The sequence below is a fragment of the Neoarius graeffei genome, chromosome 4 (genome assembly GCF_027579695.1).
Source record: "Neoarius graeffei isolate fNeoGra1 chromosome 4, fNeoGra1.pri, whole genome shotgun sequence".
Classification (NCBI taxonomy): Eukaryota; Metazoa; Chordata; class Actinopteri; order Siluriformes; family Ariidae; genus Neoarius; species Neoarius graeffei.
Window position 1 is genome coordinate 3,427,342 of NC_083572.1, and position 21,994 is coordinate 3,449,335.

General features: G+C 42.0%; 1 protein-coding gene across 6 annotated transcripts in view; it reads left to right on the forward strand.

Moving 5' to 3' along the window:
• Positions 1 to 17,250, forward strand: part of LOC132884262 (membrane-spanning 4-domains subfamily A member 4A-like) — a 35,501-nt gene extending 18,251 nt beyond the window's left edge. For all 6 annotated transcript variants that reach the window (XM_060918085.1, XM_060918087.1, XM_060918084.1 and 3 more), the window contains 3 exons: positions 10,285 to 10,434; positions 12,119 to 12,227; positions 16,294 to 17,250. In XM_060918085.1, the coding sequence (XP_060774068.1) occupies positions 10,285 to 10,434; positions 12,119 to 12,227; positions 16,294 to 16,415 (381 nt within the window). In that variant the 3' untranslated portion in view covers positions 16,416 to 17,250. The remainder of the gene's footprint in view (positions 1 to 10,284; positions 10,435 to 12,118; positions 12,228 to 16,293) is intronic.
• The last annotated feature ends 4,744 nt before the right edge of the window (positions 17,251 to 21,994 follow it).

The following is a 21,994-nucleotide window of genomic DNA, read 5'->3' on the forward strand; positions in this document are numbered from 1 at the left end:
ATATATATATATAATCAGTTTGTAATGTGAGCAAGAAACCTGAATGTGTAAACCCTTCTTTGCTGAAGTGTGGGTGGACTTGGAGGAAGAAATCGGGCCAGGCTACACAAGCGGACATACACTGTGTGCACAATTATTAGGCAAGTGAGTACTCTGACCCTACCATTATTTCTATGCATGTTTTCCAACCGCAAGCTAGATACACTTGAATGCTAATTGGATTTAAGCATTCTCAGGTGGTATTTATTTGTGTAATGAGGGAGGGTGTGACCTAAAGTAATTAATACCCTATATTAAGGTGTGTATAATTATTAGGCAGCTTCTTTATCTCAGGCAAAATGGGCCAAAAAAGAGATTTAACAGACACTGAAAAGACAAAAATTATAAAATGCCTATCAGAGGGATGCAGCACTCTTGAAATAGCTAAGCTATAGAAATGTGAGCACAGAACAAGCAAACGTTTTGTTGCAAATAGTCAACAGGGTCGCAAAAAATGTGTGGAGAAGAAAAGACAAATTAACCGCAAAAGACTTGAGAAGGATTAAACATGAAGCTACCAGGAACCCATTATCCTCCAGTGCCACAATATTCTAGAACTGCAACCTACCTGGAGTGTCCAGAAGGACAAGGTGTTCGGTGCTCAGAGACATGGCCAAGGTAAGGAAGGCTGAAACACGACCACCACTAAACAAGACTCACAAGTTGAAATGTCAAGATTGGGCCAAGAAATATCTGAAGACAGATTTTCCAAAGGTTTTATGGACGGATGAAATGAGAGTGACTCTGGATAGACCAGATGGATGGGCCCATAGCTGGATAACTAATGGACACAGGGCACTTTGACTCAGACAGCTATTATTAAGGATGAGCTAGTTTGACCATTTCAGGTTGAAGATGGACTTAACATCAACTCCCAAACCTACTGCCAGTTTCTAAAAGATACATTCTTCAAGCAGTGGTATGGGAAGAAGTCTGCATCATTCAAGAAGGCCATGATTGTTATGCAGAACAATGCACCATCACATGCACCCAAGTACTCCACTGCTTGGCGAGCCCACAAAGGCCTTAAAGATGACAAAGTAATGACATGGCCCCCTTCCTCACCTGACTTAAACCCTATTGAGTACTTGTGGCCCCTTCTTAAGCATGAGATTTACAGCGAGGGAAGACAATACACCACTCTGAATAGCATTTGGGAGGCCGTGGTTGCTCCTGCACAAAAAGTTGATCGTCAACAAATCAAAAAACTAACAGACTGGATGGAAGGCTCATGGCAGTTATTGAAAAGAAGGGTGGCTATATTGGTCACTGAATATTTTTGAAATGCTAGAAGTGTTTATTTGTTAATTCTGAGTTGTTTATTTGTTACACTGAAAATTAAAATAAACAAGTGAGATGGGAAACTTTAAGCTTTTCATTTAGTTGCATAATAATTCTGCACGCTAAATGTTGCCTAATAATTCTGCACACTTATATATTCCCCTGAGAAGGCCTAAACTCCCCTTTCCTTTGTTAATCATTCTGGTTTTAGGTTTATTAACAATTTGGATTGACTGAGAGCACTGTATTTGTTCAACGATAAAATTAATCATCAGGAATACAACTTGCCTAATAATTGTGCACACAGTGTAGAACAGATATGGGTGAAGAACTTATCTGACAGGGTACTCACCCAACCAGAGAAAGATGTTCTATCCAAGGGACTTAACTTTGCAGTTTCACCAGAGCGGATACCAGTGGTAGACCTCATCACAGCCACAGAGTCAGCCATCAGAAACAACAATCTGACCAACACAGAGGCAGAACAACTTGGACTGAAGATATCAGCTGCTCTGTCAAGTGCAAAAGCACCCCCCTCCAACCTCACCATCCAAGAAAGGAGGGCTCTTACATTGCTTCAAAGAGACCACAACATCACCATCCTTCCTGCTGACAAAGGGAGATGCACAGTGTTGCTAAACACAGCGGACTACCACTCCAGGATGACCAGTCTCCTCAGTGACACTACCACCTATGAAACCTTGAGGCGGGACTCCACAAGTGGTTACAAAAAGAAAGTTGTTAGCTGCCTGCAACAACTAGAAAAGGACCAAGCCATCAACCGATCTCTGTACTACAGATTGTACCCTGGGGAAGCCGTTCCTCTCATATACGGACTCCCCAAGATTCACAAGGAAGGAGCTCCACTCAGACCTATCATCAGCAGTATAAACTTTGTTACTTACAACATTGCCAACACCTAGCCACCATCCTGGCTCCTCTCATTGGGAATACACCACATCACATCAAAAACTCCCAAGATTTTGCTACTAAAGTTGCAGACCTCAAACTAGACTCTGATGAAACCATGGTTTCCTCCAATGTCACTTCTCTGTTCACCTGCATTCCCACCACAGAAGCAGTTGAATCTGTTAGAAAATGACTCCTTCGAGACAGCACCTTATTGGCTAGAATGAACCTCACCACGGACCAGATTTGCACCCTGCTTGACCTCTGCCTGACTACCACTTATTTCCAGTTTAATGAAAGTTTCTACAGACAGAAGCATGGATGTGCCATGGGCTCACCGGTATCCCCTATTGTGGCCAACCTTTACATGGAGGAAGTGGAACATAAAGCTTGACCACTTTTTCAGGAGTTGCTCCCAGCCACTGGTTCAGATATGTGGATGACACCTGGGTTAAAATCAAAACCCATGAGGTGGAAGCCTTCTCTAAGCACATCAATGCAGTGGATATTAACATCAACTTCACTCGGGAAGACGTCAGTGGGAATAATCTAGCCTTCTTGGATTGTGATGTACACATTAGACAAGACAGAAGCCTGAGCATCGAGGTCTACCGCAAACCCACACACACAGACCAGTACCTACTCTTTGACTCTCACCACCCACTGGAACACAAATTGGGGGTCATTAGGGCCTTGCAACACAGGGCTCAGAATATCCCAACAACGATAGAGGGAAAAGAGAAGGAGCAGAATCACATCAAGAAAGCACTTCAGAACTGCAGGTATCCCAACTGGTCTTTCCTCAAGAGCAGAAAAAGGAACAGAACGGACAAGGAGGATAACAGGAACAAATGCAAGAACATTGTCATTCCCTACATTTCTGGTCTATCTGAGAAACTCAGGAGGATCTTCTACAAACACAACATTCCGGTACATTTCAGACCCAGCAACACCCTGAAACAGAAACTGGCCCACCCTAAGGACAGAATAGCCAGACACAAACAGGACAACATAGTGTATGCCATTCAGTGCAGTGAGGATTGCACAGACTCGTATATTGGGGAGACAAAACAACTGCTTCACAGGCGCATGGCTCAACACAGGAAAGCCAGTTCCTCAGGCCAGGATTCTTCTGTCTACCTTCATCTTAACAACAAAGGACACTCATTTCAGGATTGCAACGTATGCATTTTAGCCAGAGAGGATCGTTGGTATGAGCGAGGAGTGAAAGAAGCCATTTTTGTCAACCTGGAATGGCCATCACTGAACAGAGGTGGGGGTCTAACACATCATTTATCAGCCACCTACAATGCAGTCCTTGGCACACTTCCCAGACAACTGAATGCACACCAAAACCCAGCTGTTTTCAGTCAGTGCATTTACATGCACATAGAGAAAATCGAATTTCTGCCATTGCTCGACTGAAATTGAAGTTCTAAATGCCATGGATACACCTTAGCTAGGCTGAAATCGAACCGAACTTGATTTCTTGTAATCGAGCTACATGACCTAGATTATGCGATTTTAGCTGAGCTACTTAGTGCATGTATACCCTATCGAGCTACGTAGTCGAGCTACTTACTTCAGCACTTCCCCTTCCGGAAGTGACGAGTGACGAGACCACAAGCGGGAAACACAACAGCCTCGGTCGGCATGACAACGAATCATGACAACGGCATGAATCTTTTCTTTTTGTGGCATTGTTTGCACTGTTAAAATTTAGCTCACTTACTGTATCACCAAATACATCTGTACAGCTGTTGCATAGCTGTGAATTGTGTACATAAACAAGCCATTGTATGTGTGTGTGTGTGTGTGTGTGTGTGTATACAGTATATATATAATATAATGTCCAACATCTGAAGAATGTCAATAAAAACAAAACAATTGAACTTTTTGTGTGTTTATTAAGACATAAGTTAAATTGTAAGCAAAAAAAATTTTTTGTAAGCAAAAAATGGACTTTAGAAAAATATACAATTGTGCAAAATAAGTTGTCTTACAAAACAGTGGTCTGCGCAGGACAGTTTGTAGCCATACAGTCTGTTCGAGCAAGCCTAACAGCTTGAGCATGGAACTTGTGAACACGGAACTGCCAGTGTTGCCAGATTGGGAGGTTTTAAGTGCATTTTGGCAGATTTGAACATGTTTTGGGCTGGAAAACGTCAGCAGTATCTGGCAACACTGCTGATAACTTTGTGTATACACTTGAATAGCTCTTCTTCATGATGACAACTGGACGTGTACCAACACGATGGGGCGTGTAGCGCCACCTGTGGCTCGGGTGCACAATGTACCTCACACAATAGCTCGATTTCCTTGTGTGCATCAGAGGTGGAAAGAGTACTAAAATATTATACTCAAGTACAAGTACTGTTACTCTGATGAAATTTTACTTAAGTACAAGTAAAGTTACCAGACAAAAAATCTACTCAAGTAAAAGTAAAAAGTAGATCATTTAAAATTTACTTTGAGTAAAAGTAAAACGTTACTTTTAACAATGGGTGTTTTCTGCCTCCATTGTGTTGTGCAAAAATGAAAAAGAAGAGGAAACAAGGATATATGTACATCTCAACCCAGACGTTTTATTTAAAGGAAGTGTATCAAATTGAATGCTTAGGATAATGCTGCATTAAAACTGAGACAAACAAAAAAGGTCAGTACACACAGTCATGTCGTTTACATCGCCCTGACCACACACAAAACATTGTACACGAAATATGAAAGTGAAATGTTGCACCGAAATCTCGTAGCTTGCCTGTGTGCACTGTGTGTTATTGAACAATTTAATTCAAACATTATTTGTTTTGCTTAGTATTCCTTTCTGGCCTGTTGGATGTAGAATGGTAGGAGGACTGATCACGTCAGGTTGGCGAGCTAACTTGCTTGCATGATTAGCCAACCGAATAACAGACTAGTTACTGTTATGTTACAGTACCAACAGGTTGCTACTTCAACATTAGCAATGCCATCCACTATTTTTGGAATATAACCAGCCTATTGTCGGTTTTACTATGGAAAGGAAACATTATGATCAGGGGCGCAGATACGTTTTTTGAACTGGGGGGGACAAAAAACTGGGGGGGACAAAGCTGCCAGCAAACCAACCCCAACCCCGATATGCCTGTCAAACTTGTTGTGGGTAACCATAGCAACCAAGCTCGAGCTCGCAACCTGTGCAGTCTGCGCAGCTCAACCAACTGAATATCAGTCTTTGTTTTGTTTTATGTGAGTTGTTGCAACTATGTATACACTGCTGTGCACCTCAATAAACCGAATGGTAATTAGTCTTTTGATTTTTCCATGAGGTTTGCCTTATGCAAAGAAAGACAGCATAGACGTTTTTTCCTCCCTATAAGTGGGGGGGACCGAACGAGGTGAATTTAAATCTGGGTGGGACGAATCCCACCCGTCCCACCCTCTATCTGTGCCCGTGATTATGATGCCAATGACAATACTTACCTCAACATGCTTGCGCAGATTAGACGTCGAATTTTTGTATGCCGCAATGGTTGTCTTCTTGGGCACACAATCTGCATTGCATAATGAAACTGTCACCCCTTTTCTCTACAAAGCTGAAGTGATCACGTATGTAGGGCCAGGGGTGCACTTCATTACTGGAAGAAATTGCGTTTTCTGCAGGGTCGTCCACCACAGGTTCCTCGGTCTCCTCCATGTCCGCAGGGGCGCTTTATCAACACCCGTGGCCCAGGGGCTAGGCCCCTCATAGGCTACCTGTCAACCCTACACTTACCACTGGCCAGGAAAACACTTATTTTATTTGCAATACGTGTCAAGCATTTACAGTGTAAGCACGTAATTAGCCTAGAAGCCTACGATAGGTTACGTTTAGCTCAGCGTAGCTGCGCAAGGCCCACGCTCACATCGCTCAACACATCCGACCACAGAGGGAGAGAAGAATGCGTGCATTATCATTACACAGCCAGTTCTGATTATTACCACGGACAGTACAGTGATACTGCGTAACTTTCATGCAGGGGCATGGCCAGAGATAACCACACAAGCGCGCGTGTGCTAATGTAGACCTATGTGTTGTAAACATAAAACACACACACCTACAGACAAGTCCTTTTAAAAAATAAAATGCATAAAAATAGCTCGGCGGCATGAAAACAAACATTCACTGCAAGACAAGGTGCCCTAGAATCGCCATCAGTTTTTAATATCTATATGGACTTTGTTGTCAGGATTGCACAGCATGAGATATCAAAACTGTACCCAGATACAGGCTTCAAGTTCAGATATTGCATTCCAAATGAGGTATCCACAAGATAAATGTGTACGAAAGCACGAGCATCAGGAGAGGGTTGCATAACAGAGATTCTATACGTAGATGATCAGGCCATACTCGCTGGATCCATCGAGGAGCTTCAGAATATTCTTCAGTTGTATGATAAGACCTACACCCACTTTGGTTTACAAATATCATATGTCAAAACAGAAACAATGGCTTTTAACGTCAATGAGGATATCAAATGTAAACCAAGTATCATTTCCCTTGGCGGCACTAATATTAAAAACGTCCGCACCTTTAAATATCTTGGTTATAATGTCAGCAGCTGTGATGAATCCTCACACTTCCTGCATGCTAGGATAAGTGCTGCATTCATGAAATGGAATGAACTGAAACACGTTCTAACCGACCACCGAATACTACTAAAAACCCGTATAAAGTTCCTAGTGGCATGCGTTCGATCTCGTCTCCTGTACAGCACACAGGCATGGCAACTATCATCCAGTGAAATTCACAAAATTGAGGTAGTGTGGCACGGCTTCCTAAGGAAAATGATTAAAGGTGGATATAAACGAAAGAATGCCCCTGACCAAAAGAACACTACAAATGAAGATATAGACTGGAGCTACAAGATGTCCAATGCTGACCTCCGGAAACTGACAGGAACCCAGGGTATAAAACTATCCTGCTACGTACAACAACTAAAATATATTGCTCACGTTTGCCGGATGGGCAATAACCAAGTGCAAAAGCAGCTCCTGTTTGACAAAAATGGTTACAAATGGACGAAATGGGAAAATCTGCTGGGCATAGACACCCAACAGATAAGACGTATGATGATGGACAAATCAAACTTTGAGCAACTGCTGCAACTGCTACAGCAGAAGCACTCCTAGAGAGTTTAACTTTTGACAGGGGAACATGATGATGATGATGATGAAGGTACTTGTCTCGGCGGCCACATGAAACGTAAACACCATGGACAGCGGCCAAACTCATAACTCTACAGACCGAAATACATGAAACCAAGTCCTACTAGGGTCTGTTTTACCAATCTATGTTCAAGCATCATGCAAGTCTTCCTTCTCCTTGAATGAGACTGTGCATTCAACTGCCTTTTTGACATGACTGCATCGAAATACCACTCAACAATATTTCACGCACTCCATCAAGAAAAAAGTTAAACATGATGAACACGGGCATACTGTTTTGAGCGTACGATTTTTTAAAAAGAAACTAGCTACATCAAAGTCCTTCAATAAACCCATCCTTTAGCGCAAATGAGCTTAACCTAGTTCAAAGCATGACGCTAGCAGTAGCTGCATAAGGCAAAATCATGTGGGCCTTTCGTCAACAACAAGCCACGGCAGACAAACATTAATAATCAAGCGTCCTTACCTTAAAACGTTGTCTTGACCACAGAACTTCTCAAGTATTTCACTTAAATCCACACGGGTTAACAACACACCCAACACAGCTAGCGAGAAATGTGGATCTGCGCTAGCTTTGTATTGCTATTCCCCTCAGTATGCTTACTCTGTCTGCTGCCCGAACTGTGAACATTATAGCCTACAATCTTTTCATCAATTTCTTCAGTAGATGCCGTTTTAGACATTTTATTATCCCCATCAAAATATGCTATGATACTAACAGGATTATAACTCAAATCACACGACACGTATTCAAATCACAACTGATTTATTTTACTGTTGGACAGATCATAGCATATCTAGCCTAGCTGCACATAGCCTAGCTGCTGGTAGGCTGATAACTGATAAGTAGCTGATATTCTGAACAGATTGGTGATCCTTACCTTAAAAAGTCTGTGACTTTCGGCAACGATTCTATCATTACCTGCATCTCTCTTTTTTCCTTTTATGCGCCCCGCTAACATGTGAACGCTTCATCTTTCAAAGCCTCTAAATTTGTGTCTCAGTAGTCTGCAGTCTTTGGCGCGCTTTCGTGCGTGACGTTACATTTTGTTACATTTTATTCTGGTACAGTTGTGGGTGTTCGTTTTGCGAACCACATCCACCATGTCTCTTACAGCAGGCTACTGTGCGCTCATTTATTTCTAACCTTATTTCTATCCGTACATTAATGTAGGCCCACGATTCTGACAGTTTATTATTTTATTAATATTACAAGGCCCCTGATTGGCTGTGGCCCAGGGGCTTGAGTCCCCCGAAGCCCCCCCTTAAAGCGCCGGTGCATGTCTGCCATCGTCTGTGTGAGACTCGCGCGCGCGACAACTGTCCTTCCCATGATTCATTTCCAGAACGCATTTCCCCTTCTCCGTTTTAGCCTTTTTTTATTTTTTATTTATTTATTTATTTTTACTCAGTAATGGTTGTGATGTAAAATGTACCGAAGTACACTACTTAAAAGAAAACATACTTAAGTAAAAGTAAAAGTACACTCTTTAAAAATTACTTGAAAAAGTATAAGTACACAAAAAAGCTACTCAAGTACAGTAACGCGAGTAATGTAATTCGTTACTTTCCACCTCTGGTGTGCATGTAGGATTGGATTTCTCTGGCACCCCTGCTGGGACCCTTAGCTCGATTACCGACAGAAGCTCAATTTCGATGTGCATGTAAACGCACTGAGTGACTCACAGGAGGACAGAGAGAATCAGCATTCCATTGATCACCCTAATGGGCAATCCATTGATCATCCTAACGACTCTTGAGGCCGTTCACAACCAGCCCCCAGTGACCCACACCAACAGGATGACTCAACAACACCTTAGATGAGCTTTTCATCCATGAGAGGATAAATACTTGATGCTCCCTACTAATCAGACAGAACTGAAGAAGCCTTTTGGATGAGAGGTGAAAGGTCTTCAAGAATCTTCAAGCAAGTCCAGTTGCTCTCTTTTTCCACCCACAGTTTACCATGACCTGGATGACTGAGAATCTTCACAGACTTCTTTCCTGAAGGTGTCAGAAAGCCTAATGTTACAGCTTTCCTCTAACTGTTAAAGCGCTGACACTGGAGACTCCTTCCAGATATGTGAAATAAACATCTCCTTATAGAAAACACCTAACCAATTCTCACCCACCAGCTAAGTCTGTCCGTTTACCAGCATGGGAGGATGGATCCAGTACCTTTTTGAACTGCTTTCTGGTAGAAAAGCTTTATCTGCCCTATTCTACATGGCTAGTGTCTCTGTGAGTGACAGACGAGAGAGAATATGCCCCTCCCACCCTGAGGGCACAGCCACATTTATGGTTTTCTATTGCCCCACTTAGGAACCTCAATTTTTTTTTATTTGTTCTAAAACCATGGCATATGAGAACAGGCGCATTAAAGCTGTACTGCCTTTCAGATTTTTTAAGTGTAGGTCATAAAAAGAATTTTCCTGACACCCATTTATTTTTTTTTAGTGACCAAAAGATACTGAATTCGAATCACAGACTTCCAATTTTATTAGTTTTTTTTTTAAATAGAACAATGAATGAATTAAGAGCCACGTGGCCCTAAATTCTCCGCTATTTTTTCCTGCTTCAAGTATTGAAGATACTACATCATGCATCACGTGGTGGGCTTTCCCCGTTTGGGCAAGGCATTGTGGGATACAAATTTGAAACAGGAGAGAAAATGGAGGACGTGAGTGTGCGAATGAAACGTGAAAGACCGATTACAGTAACGGAAAGAGAAAACAATTGGTCAGTCCTTCTGAGCAATCAGAATCCAGAATTGAGGAGCTCTCTGGTATAATCTGATTTACTGTGAAGTTTGATGACAGAGTAACTCTCCTGTTATACATTACTGTTTTCTGTTTCCTCTCTTGTTAGGTGAAAGCACCGTTGGTGATGAATGTGTTCAGTGCTCTGGTTGCAGGAATCACACTCATTCTGTTAACAATAGACATGATATTCATCATGGACTGGTGTTACTACTCTGATTACAACGGATATCCCAGCTGTAATTCCATCAGGCATCTGGTTTGTATCTCACTATTGACAAAGCACTTTCTTGTGATTTGTTTAAGTTATTGGTAAATCCTACTATTTCACCAAGTCCCCAAATCACATGATGAATTTTTGCTCTTGCATTCCCACTAACCCGAGACATGCTGATGTTTTTGTTTGTTATTTTGTTTGTAAGATGTCCTTCATTTTTATCAACCTCAAATCAGAAAAAGTTGGGACGGTATGTCGAAACTGAAAACAACGATTTGTAAATAATCTTTGATGCGTATTGCACTCAAAATAATCTAACAGCACATTATTCAATGTTTTACATCATGAATTTTATTGTTTTTTCAAAATAGATTTTGAAAATTTCATGTTTGATTCTTGTGAAACATTTAAAAAAAAGTTGGGATGGTGAATTATTTACCACTTTATAATGCTGTATGGGTCGTTGTTATACTTTTTGCCTGAAAATTCTCCACACATTCTCTATTGGGGACAGAGGGGACACACCCACTTCTTCCACAGCCACGCCTTTGTAATGTGTGCAGAATGTGGTTTTGCGTTGTCTTGTTGAAAATCTCAGTGTACTTTTCTGCATTAATGACAATCAAAGAAGTGTGAGTTCTCTTTGCCAAGGGCACTGACCCAACCTCATACCCTTACACACCCTGGCTTTTGGACTTGTTCATAGTAACAGTCTGGATGGTCCTTTTCATCTTCAGAGCACACTGAATCCATTTCTTTCAAAAAAAGATCTGGAATACTGATTCATCGCACCACAATACATGTTTCCACTGTATGATGGTCCATCCCAGATGTCTCCGAGCCCAGAGAAGTCGATTGCGCTTCTGGACACAGTTAACATAAGGCTTCCTTTTTGCACAGTAAAGTTTTAACTGGTGTTTGTGGCTGTAACTCCATATTGTAGCTTGATAAAGGTTTTTCAAAGTAATCCTGAGCCCATGTGGTTCTATCAGCTATAGATAAATTCCTGATGCAGTGAGGGATCGAAGGTCACGGGGGTTCAGATTAGGCTTGAGCCCTTTCCCCTTTAAACACTGAAATTCCTCCAGATTTCTTGAATGGTTTAATGATATTATGCACCATAGAGGGTGAAATATCCAAATCCCTTCTTATCTTTGAGGAACATTGTTTTTAAACATTTCAATTATTTTCTCACACATTTGGTGATAAACTAGAGATCCTCAGCCCATCTTTACTCCTCAAAGACTCGGCCTTTCCTGGAGACTGATTTTGACATCACCTATTTCAAATCACATCATTATTTAATTGTTTTACCTCATTACTTGCCCTAAATTGCCCCGTCTCAACTTTTTTTGGAATGTTTTGTAGGCCTGAAACACAGGAATGGATGTATAGCAACAAATGAAATGATGCTGATCAACAAAATGTGAAATATCTTGGGTTCATTCTGTCTGTAATAAAATACAAGTCGAAGTACATTTACAAATCACTGCTTTTTTTTTTTGCATTTCCCATACTTTTACAACTTTTTTTTTTTTTGATTTGGGGTTGTTAATAGTGCTTTTAAAAGTGTTTGTTTGCATCTTGAAAAAAATGTCCACTGTATTTTCTTTTATCAGAATATTTCCTATTTCCCACATTATTATTATTATTATGCAAAACTACTTACGAACATATGCACTTGTTTACTTATTTACCTATCTATTTACTTGTTTGTCTGCACCAGCTGTATAGCATCCATGGAGTGCTCTTTGTATTCTCTCTACTCGAGTTAATCATTTCTATCTGCACTTCTGCCTTCGCCTGTAACGCCCACCTGCTGCACTCAAACTCATGTGAGTATTATATATATATTATATATATCAGCAGATATATTATATATATCAGCTGGATAGTACAGTGGTAACGCTCACTGACTACGATGCAGGAGATCGGGGTTCGAACCCTGGTCGGGGCAAAACATCATCCAGTAAGGGTCCTTAGCAAGACCCCTCATGATATATCAGCCTACCTCAGGAATGAGTGAAGACATAACTGATAGAGTCATACCGGGTCAACAAGGTCTGCGTCAGTTGCTAGGGAACCAGGGCAAACTGATGAGAAATGGGCTACTGGAACAAGACATCGATGGACGAGGACAGAATGCTACTATACAAGCAATCCCAGAGAGAGGGGATACATGCAGCGAATGTGGGACCATTGGATACTTTGAAGCCCAGTGTTCCAACACTCTATCACAACTAGAGATTAACAACGATGCTACGGCAAGGGGGAGCCAGGAAGACAGGTCAGTGGGGAGATGTCATCATCCCCACAACCAGAGATTGGGTACCAAGCCCCAACAGCTAACAGCCTCAACACAAGAGCTGATCTTCCTGAGAAGGAAGATCATGACCCAACTGGAAACCCGGAGCCCCCGACGAATACCGAAGCTGAATTGCCAAGTACCTTCAGAAGATCTACTAGTAGCTGCTCTGAAGACAATCTCCACAAGAACCATCACTGAGACCAACAAGCTGATACACAGTACAGCAACAGTAATCATGGAGATGGTTGGACACAAGGTGGGCTCGGGACATAACAAACAGTATCCACCATGGAAGAGGCGATTAGAGGCCAAGATAAAGGCAGCACGGAGAGAAGTTAGCCAGCTAGCTGAACTACAGAAAGGGAACATGGTGAATAAAGGGGCACCCAGGAAGCACAACTCACTCTCCATACCAGAGGCACTCGAAACTGCCAAAGCTCTGGCCACCCGGTTGAAGAGATACACCAAGGAGGGAGAGGCCAGGAGAATAAACAAGCTGTTCTCCACTGAACCAGCCAAGGTGTACTCTCAGTGGCAGGGGAACAACAACCAGTCAGACCCACCAAGAGCTGAGGTGGAAAAATATGGGAAAGAAAGGCATCACACAACACCGATGGTTAGTGGACCTAAGAGCTGACCACAGCAACCTCCCAGAACAAGAACCAGTAACCATCTGAATGGCAGACATCCAAGAAAGAGTGTCAAAGATGAAGAGCTGGACAGCACCAGGCCCCGATATGATCCATACGTACTGGCTGAAGAAGCTAACTGCACTCCATGAACGATGGACCAGCTGCTGAGGGATGGGACCCAGCCAGAATGGCTAACCCAAGGCAGGACAGTTCTAATCATGAAGGACCCCCAGAAGGGACCCATCCCATCCAACTACCGGCCAATTACCTGTCTCTGCACAACATGGAAGGCCCTGTCAGGCATCATTGCGGCAAAAATGAGTAAGCATGTGGCTCAATACATGAGCGAGGCACAGAAAGGAATTGGCAGTAACACCAGAGGAGCCAAGCACCAGCTACTGGTTGATAGAACAGTCGCCCAAGACTGTAAGAAGAGACAGACCAACCTGTGCACTGCCTGGATTGACTACAAGAAAGCCTACGACTCAATGCCACACACATGGATACTGGAATGTCTGGAACTGTATAAGATCAACAGGAACCTAAGGACCTTCATCCAGAACTCAATGGAAATGTGGAAGACAACCCTAGAGGCCAACTCAAAATCCATTGCCCAAGTCAACATCAAGTGCGGCATATACCAAGGAGATGCACTATCACCACTGCTGTTCTGCATAGGCCTGAACCCCCTCAGTCAGATCATCACGAAGAGCGGCTACGGGTACCGATTCCGTAGTGGGGCAACAATCAGCCACCTGCTCTACATGGATGACATCAAGCTGTATGCCAGGAATGAGCGAGAAATAGACTCGCTGATCCACACCACCCGGATCTACAGCGATGACATAGGGATGTCATTCGGATTGGACAAGTGTGGCCGGATGGTCTCAAAGAGAGGCAAGATGATCCGGACTCAGGGGATTGACCTACCAGAGGGCAACATAGGTGATATCCAAGACAGCTACAAGTACCTTGGCATCCCACAGGCTAATGGAAACCATGAAGAGGCCACAAGGAAGTCAACCACAGCCAAATACCTCCAGAGAGGAAGGCAAGTCCTGAAAAGTCAGCTGAATGGTAAGAACAAGGTCCAAGCCATCAACATGTACACACTACCAGTCATCAGATACCCCGCTGGTATCATAAACTGGCCAAAGGAGGAGATAGAAGCCACAGATATCAAGACTAGAAAGCTCCTCACCATGCTTGGAGGGTTCCACCCCAAGTCCAGCACCCTGAGACTATACACTAAGCGGAAAGAGGGAGGCTGAGGGCTAGTGAGCCTCAAGACCACGGTCCAGGATGAAACATCAAAAATCCGAGAATACATCAGAAAGATGGCCCCAAAGGATGAACTGCTAAGTGAATGTCTCAGGCAGCAGAACCCTGATGAGAGTGCAGAGGAGGAGGAGGAACAGACAACCTGGAGAGACAAACCCCTACATGGCATGTACCACCGTCAGATAGAGGAAGTGGCTGATATCAAGAAATCCTACCAGTGGCTGGATAATGCAGGACTGACAGACAGCACAGAGGCACTAATCATGGCAGCACAAGAACAGGCCATAAGCACAAGAGCCATAGAGGCCAGGATCTACCAGAGTAGATCAGACCCAAGATGCAGACTGTGCAAAGAAGCCCCTGAAACAGTCCAGCACATAGTAGCAGGGTGTAAGATGCTAGCTGGATCAGCATACATGGAGAGGCACAACCAAGTGGCTGGGATAGTATACAGGAACATCTGCAACCAGTATGGAATAGAAGTACCCAAGTCCCAATGGGCCATACCACAGAAGGTGGCTGAGAACAACAGGGCCAAGGTTCTGTGGGACTTCAGCTTCCAGACTGACAAACAGATCCTGGCTAACCAACCGGACATAGTGGTGGTGGACAAAGAGCAGAAGAGGGTGGTGGTGATAGATGTGGTGATCCCAGCTGACGCCAACATCAGGAAGAAGGAACATGAAAAACTTGAGAAGTATCAAGGGTTGAAAGAGCAGCTGGAACGGATGTGGAAGGTCAAGGGTTGCGTGGTCCCCATGGTAGTGGGGGCACTTGGGGCAGTAACCCCCAAACTGGGAGAGTGGCTCCAGCAAATCCCAGGAACAACATCTGAAGGCTCAGTCCAGAAGAGCGCAGTCCTAGGAACATCGAAGATACTGCGCAGAACCCTCAAACTCCCAGGCCTCTGGTAGAGGACCCGAGCTTGAGGATGACATGGATACCACCCCCCCACCCCCCCACCCCCCGCTGGGGGTGAGAAGGAGATTTTTTTTATATATATATATATAATCTGTATGATCGAGTTTTTTCTTATGAATAGCTTTTTGAGTTGTAACAGGTGAGTTTTCGAAACCCTATGTTTATCTCTGCCAACTTTGTTGGATGAGGTTATGTTTTTGGTCTCTGTTTGTTTCCAGTGTAACTCAAAAACTAGAACAGATTTGTATGAAGTTTAGTCAAAAGGTGATCCATGGGCCAAGGAACAATGGATTCAATTTTGATGCAAATCCGGATATGTATGCAGATCCAGGATTTTTTTTTTTGTCTTCTCCAAACATAACTCAAAAAGTAGTGAATGGATTTGGATGAACTTTGGTGGACAGATTTAGTATTATCCTTGGATCAAGTGATGTGATTTTGATGTTGATAATATGTGGCTTGGCAGAGGTTATAGACTCTACCAAGTGTCCTAGTTCAAACTGTTTTCTTCACTGGAGAGCACATCAACATCAAAACCATTTGTATTAATTTTGTAGTAGTCATAGAAAATAGTCAAACTCAGCCAGAAAATTGACTCAAACATGTATGTAACCTGATTCTGAAGATGTGAAACTTTTCCTGTCTAAATATTGTTGTAACCTTCAGACTCAATTCATGGACCATTATAACTTAAAGTGAACTTAAACAGATTGTGAATTATATTTGTGTCCTGATGGTCTTTCATGAAATCTGTTACAGCCAAGGTATGCACTGCCGATGAATGCACAGCCAAGGTATGCACCACCGATGAATGCACCGCCGATGAATGCACAGCCAATGTATTCACCACCGTTGTATTCACCGCCGATGTACAACCCTGACTTCTACAACCAACAGGTTCCACATCAATCATCTATGAACACCAACAAAAATTTCTAAAGTTATTTCCTGAAACTTTGCATACTTTTCCATTCAAATCCCTCTTCCTGATGTCTCTGTGTTTTCTTTAAGTTTTCCATCATGTATCACATGTCTAAAAATGACCTGTGCAGAAATGAATGTCAAAGGAATGTTGACTTTTTTTAACCTGTATGATTAACTTTCATAAAAATTCTCTGACTCACTCTGTAACCGCTTATATCCATTCTTCTCTTTCTATGACACATGCGTCAGAGTGACGTGTCAAGTCATTGCATATAAAATAAAAAGGATTTGAATCGTACCACAGCACACTTGAGTTTTGGATTGTGATTAGTCCAAAGGTGTTGATTAATTTTCTCAGCTGTGATAGTAGTGAAGCTGCACACCACAGGTTTTTATTACAGTTTATGGCAAAGACTAGTGAAAGAACAATTGTTGGAAACAAAGAAAAGAAGAATGAAATATCTTTAATTTTTCTTATGTAGTAAAAATTCATTATGTCTGATAATTATAACTATTCTTTTAAGTTCGTTTCTTAAGACACGTATTCCATGCACACACTCTTACACACACACTCTCACACACACACACACACACACACACACACACACACACACACACACACACACCTACTCATAAACACACCCTCACACAGACACACATAAACACATGATTTCCCTCTCACATTTTAACATCCACTCGCCCCTACACTGCAATACTGGCATATAGCTTATTACTTCTGATCACCATTAGTGCCTTAGTTATCATCATCTACACTACTAATTCTTATTTGTATGCATTGTATCACCATTTATATTGAGTTATTCCTTGGCTGCTGTTGTTGCTATATCTGATCAGTATCAGTTTGCTAATTCATGTCAGCTATTTCAATAAATGGTATCTTTGGAATAAACTGTGTCCTGTTTATTGCTACAACATCCACTGAGTGCCAACCTCTGCCAAACAAGTATTCTAATTGCCTTCGCCCATTTAGTTCTTATATGAATGTTATAGATTCAGAGTAAACGTATTACATTAGAGCTACAATACTCAATAAACTATAGCAACATCACCACCAAGTAATTCCAATGATTTTAGTAGTTTAGCTATAAACTATTAGACACTTGAATTAATGATTAATGAATTTATGAGACTGATCCCTTTCTACATGAGACTGATTTGATAAGCCTATTGCACCTACACCCCTATTAAATATTTGGAACATTCCCCATGTGACATGGTCAACATTTCAACATCAAAGGAAGAAGAAAAATTAAAACTATTCTTTTAAGTTAGTTTCTTAAGACACGTATTTTTAAGTATGTTACCTCGCTTGTTGACAGTTTTGGCGAACACTTCCGCCTTCTTCAAAACAGTCACCAGATGTCGAGTGGTGACGTGCCTGATCAGCTGATGTTACTCTATGGAGGCGTGAACGTCCCGCCCAATTTGACAGGTAGTCCACGCCTCCTGCTGTCAGGTCGCTGGCCCAGGACTGCGCTCCAGGTGTGTGACAGCGCGTATGCTCCCTCATCCCGGTTCATCATCCTCTGCGCCCACTTACATATCTCCACTGCCTCCAAAATCCAACGCTGATATCTATTCTCTTCAGCGCGAATGACTCTGGCCTCTTCCCAATCCATAATATGATTTTGTCGTTTGCAGTGGTCTGAAATGGCTGATTTTAAGTTTTCTTGGTATGCTTTTTCTTTTTCGGATCATGTGAGTCTTTTTGTTGTTTCTTTTTCACATTCTAATTGGTGTTCTTTCCTGCGAGTGTGGAAGCATCTGCCCATTTCACCAATTTAGACTTTATTGCATGAACGGCAAGGGATTTCATATATGACATTGCATTTATTGTCCAGTTGTATTTTGTCTTTGGGGTGAACTAGCAGCTGTTGGAGGTTCTTGTATGGTTTGACCGGAGTGTTGATGTGGTATTTCCTCATGGATCGTTGGATGCGTTCTGTAACTCCTTTTATATATGGTAATGTGACAAAGCCCCGGTTTGTTTTTCCTGTGTTTTTTCTTGTTTGTTTGTCTCTTCCCTTTTTTTGTGTCTGTGATTTTCCTTTTCGAATTGCCCACGGTGGATATTGGCAGTTTTTTAATGCCTGTTGGATGTGTTGTTCCTCCTCCTGTCTGTCTTTCTCCTCCGTGATGTTCTGTGTTTGGTCGTATAGTGTTCTGATTACTGACATTTTGTGTGCGATGGGATGTTCAGATGTCCAGAGAAGATATTGGTCGGTGTGTGTAGGTTTTCTGTATGTTGTAATTCTGATATTACCTTCTTCTGTGTGGTGTATTTTTAGGTCCAGAAATGCTATTGTCTTGTCCGTTTCCTCTTCGTGTGTGAATTTGATGTTGCCTGTCTTGTCTATGGAGTTTAGATGATCCGTGAATTGTTGTGTGTGACCTGTTTTGGTTATTTCAAGAATGTCATCAACGTATCTTTTCCAGAAGATAGGTTTGCAGTCATCCGGTGCTGTTTCTATGGCTCGGGTTTCCAGATCCTCCATAAAAAAGTTGCATAGAGTGGCAGATAGCGGGTCCCCCATTGCAAATCCCTCTTTTTGTCTGTATATTGTACCTCTGTATTGGAAATATGTGGACGTGGAAATGAAATGTACAGTAATAGTTTTGTTATGTCCTGTGCTGTAAGTTTTGTACGTTTTTTCAGGGTTCTGTCTGCTTTTAACCGGTTTTCTACTATGTTAAGAGTGTTTGTGACCGGTGTTTTTGTAAAGAGGGATATGACGTCATGTGATACAAAGATTTCATCCTTTTTTATCTTGATTTCCTTTAGTTCTTTCGCCAGTTGTTTTGAGTTTTTGCGACCTGACAGCAGGAGGCGTGGACTACCTGTCAAATTGGGCGGGACGTTCACGCCTCCATAGAGTAACATCAGCTGATAAGGCATGTCACCACTCGACATCTGGTGACTGTTTTGAAGAAGGCGGAAGTGTTCGCCGAAACTGTCAACAAGCGAGGTAACATACTTAAAAATACGTGTCTTAAGAAACGAACTTAAAAGAATAGTTATAATTATCAGACATAATGAATTTTCACTACATATTAAAAATAAGTTATGGAGAAGATTGTGCCAAAGAGGTACGCTGCCTGGAAAAACTAAAGAAAAAACTGGCGCGACAAAGAAACCATCTCCGCTTCAATCTCCGCTGCCGGGACGAAGGCGTCATTCCAGCAAGCCTCTACATAAAAAATCCAATACCAACAAAAAACGCGGAAAGGACCATCGAAAGAGCGCGAATGACTCTGGTAAGAGAAAGAATTAGATGCACGACAAACAAAATCAACAATTTAAATACAGAAATAACACAAAGAACACAAGATTTCAAACTCTGGTTCAAACTCAGCAGTGACATGGAAAAAAGTATGGAAGAACATCTAAATGCAATACAAGAACAAGAATTCTCAAAAACAAAAACACGCCACATTAAAAAACTAAATAGGCTTATCAAAAAATAACAAAATAAATGCAAGGACAAACAAATAAATGAAAAATGGATATGCAACCTGTCTAAACACACACTAACAACAGCAGAACGCACTATACTCTCACGGGGACTAAACTATGCCATCACACCAAATAAAATCCCAAATGAAGAATTCATACTGGCTACGGAACTAGCATGCTACAGGACCAAGGACAGAAAGCCACATTAAGGAACGAAATAGCAGGCATCCTCACCTCAGCTAAACTGCCACCCAGAAACACAACAAAACAGGAAATGGAAGCCATCAGAACACTCGCAAAGAACAAGAAAATAACAATACTACCAGCTGATAAAGGGAGGACCACGGTTATCATGGACACTAATCAATATGAAAAACAAATGAATGAAATGCTCATGGACCTATACACATATGAAATACTCAAAAAAGACCCGACGGAGGAAAAGAAAAAAAGACTAAAACTATTACTCAAACCATTAATGGATGACAACAAAATTGATAAACAAACATACAACCACCTCATCCCCACAGCAGACATCACCCCCCGGATATACGGCACACCGAAAATTCATAAACCCGGAGCACCACTAAGACCCATGGTAGACAGTATAGGATCAGTTACTAACAACCTTTCCAAGACACTGGCAGACATAATTAAACCACTCCTCGGACTTACGGAATACCACTGCAAAAACTCAAAACAACTGGCGAAAGAACTAAAGGAAATCAAGATAAAAAAGGATGAAATCTTTGTATCACATGACGTCATATCCCTCTTTACAAAAACACCAGTCACAAACACTCTTAACATAGTAGAAAACCGGTTAAAAGCAGACAGAACCCTGAAAAAACGTACAAAACTTACAGCACAGGACATAACAAAACTATTACTGTACATTTCATTTCCACGTCCACATATTTCCAATACAGAGGTACAATATACAGACAAAAAGAGGGATTTGCAATGGGGGACCCGCTATCTGCCACTCTATGCAACTTTTTTATGGAGGATCTGGAAACCCGAGCCATAGAAACAGCACCGGATGACTGCAAACCTATCTTCTGGAAAAGATACGTTGATGACATTCTTGAAATAACCAAAACAGGTCACACACAACAATTCACGGATCATCTAAACTCCATAGACAAGACAGGCAACATCAAATTCACACACGAAGAGGAAACGGACAAGACAATAGCATTTCTGGACCTAAAAATACACCACACAGAAGAAGGTAATATCAGAATTACAACATACAGAAAACCTACACACACCGACCAATATCTTCTCTGGACATCTGAACATCCCATCGCACACAAAATGTCAGTAATCAGAACACTATACGACCAAACACAGAACATCACGGAGGAGAAAGACAGACAGGACGAGGAACAACACATCCAACAGGCATTAAAAAACTGCCAATATCCACCGTGGGCAATTCGAAAAGGAAAATCACAGACACAAAAAAAGGGAAGAGACAAACAAACAAGAAAAAACACAGGAAAAACAAACCGGGGCTTTGTCACATTACCATATATAAAAGGAGTTACAGAACGCATCCAACGATCCATGAGGAAATACCACATCAACACTCCGGTCAAACCATGCAAGAACCTCCGACAGCTGCTAGTTCACCCCAAAGACAAAATACAACTGGACAATAAATGCAATGTCATATATGAAATCCCTTGCCGTTCATGCAATAAAGTCTATATTGGTGAAACGGGCAGATGCTTCCACACTTGCAGGAAAGAACACCAATTAGAATGTGAAAAAGAAACAACAAAAAGACTCACAAGATCCAAAAAAGAAAAAGCAAACCAAGAAAACTTAAAATCAGCCATTTCAGACCACTGCAAATGACAAAATCATATTATGGATTGGGAAGAGGCCAGAGTCATTCGCGCTGAAGAGAATAGATATCAGCGTTGGATTTTGGAGGCAGTGGAGATATGTAAGTGGGCGCAGAGGATGATGAACCAGGATGAGGGCGCGTACGCGCTGTCACACACCTGGACCTGGAGCGCAGTCCTGGGCCAGCGACCTGACAGCAGGAGG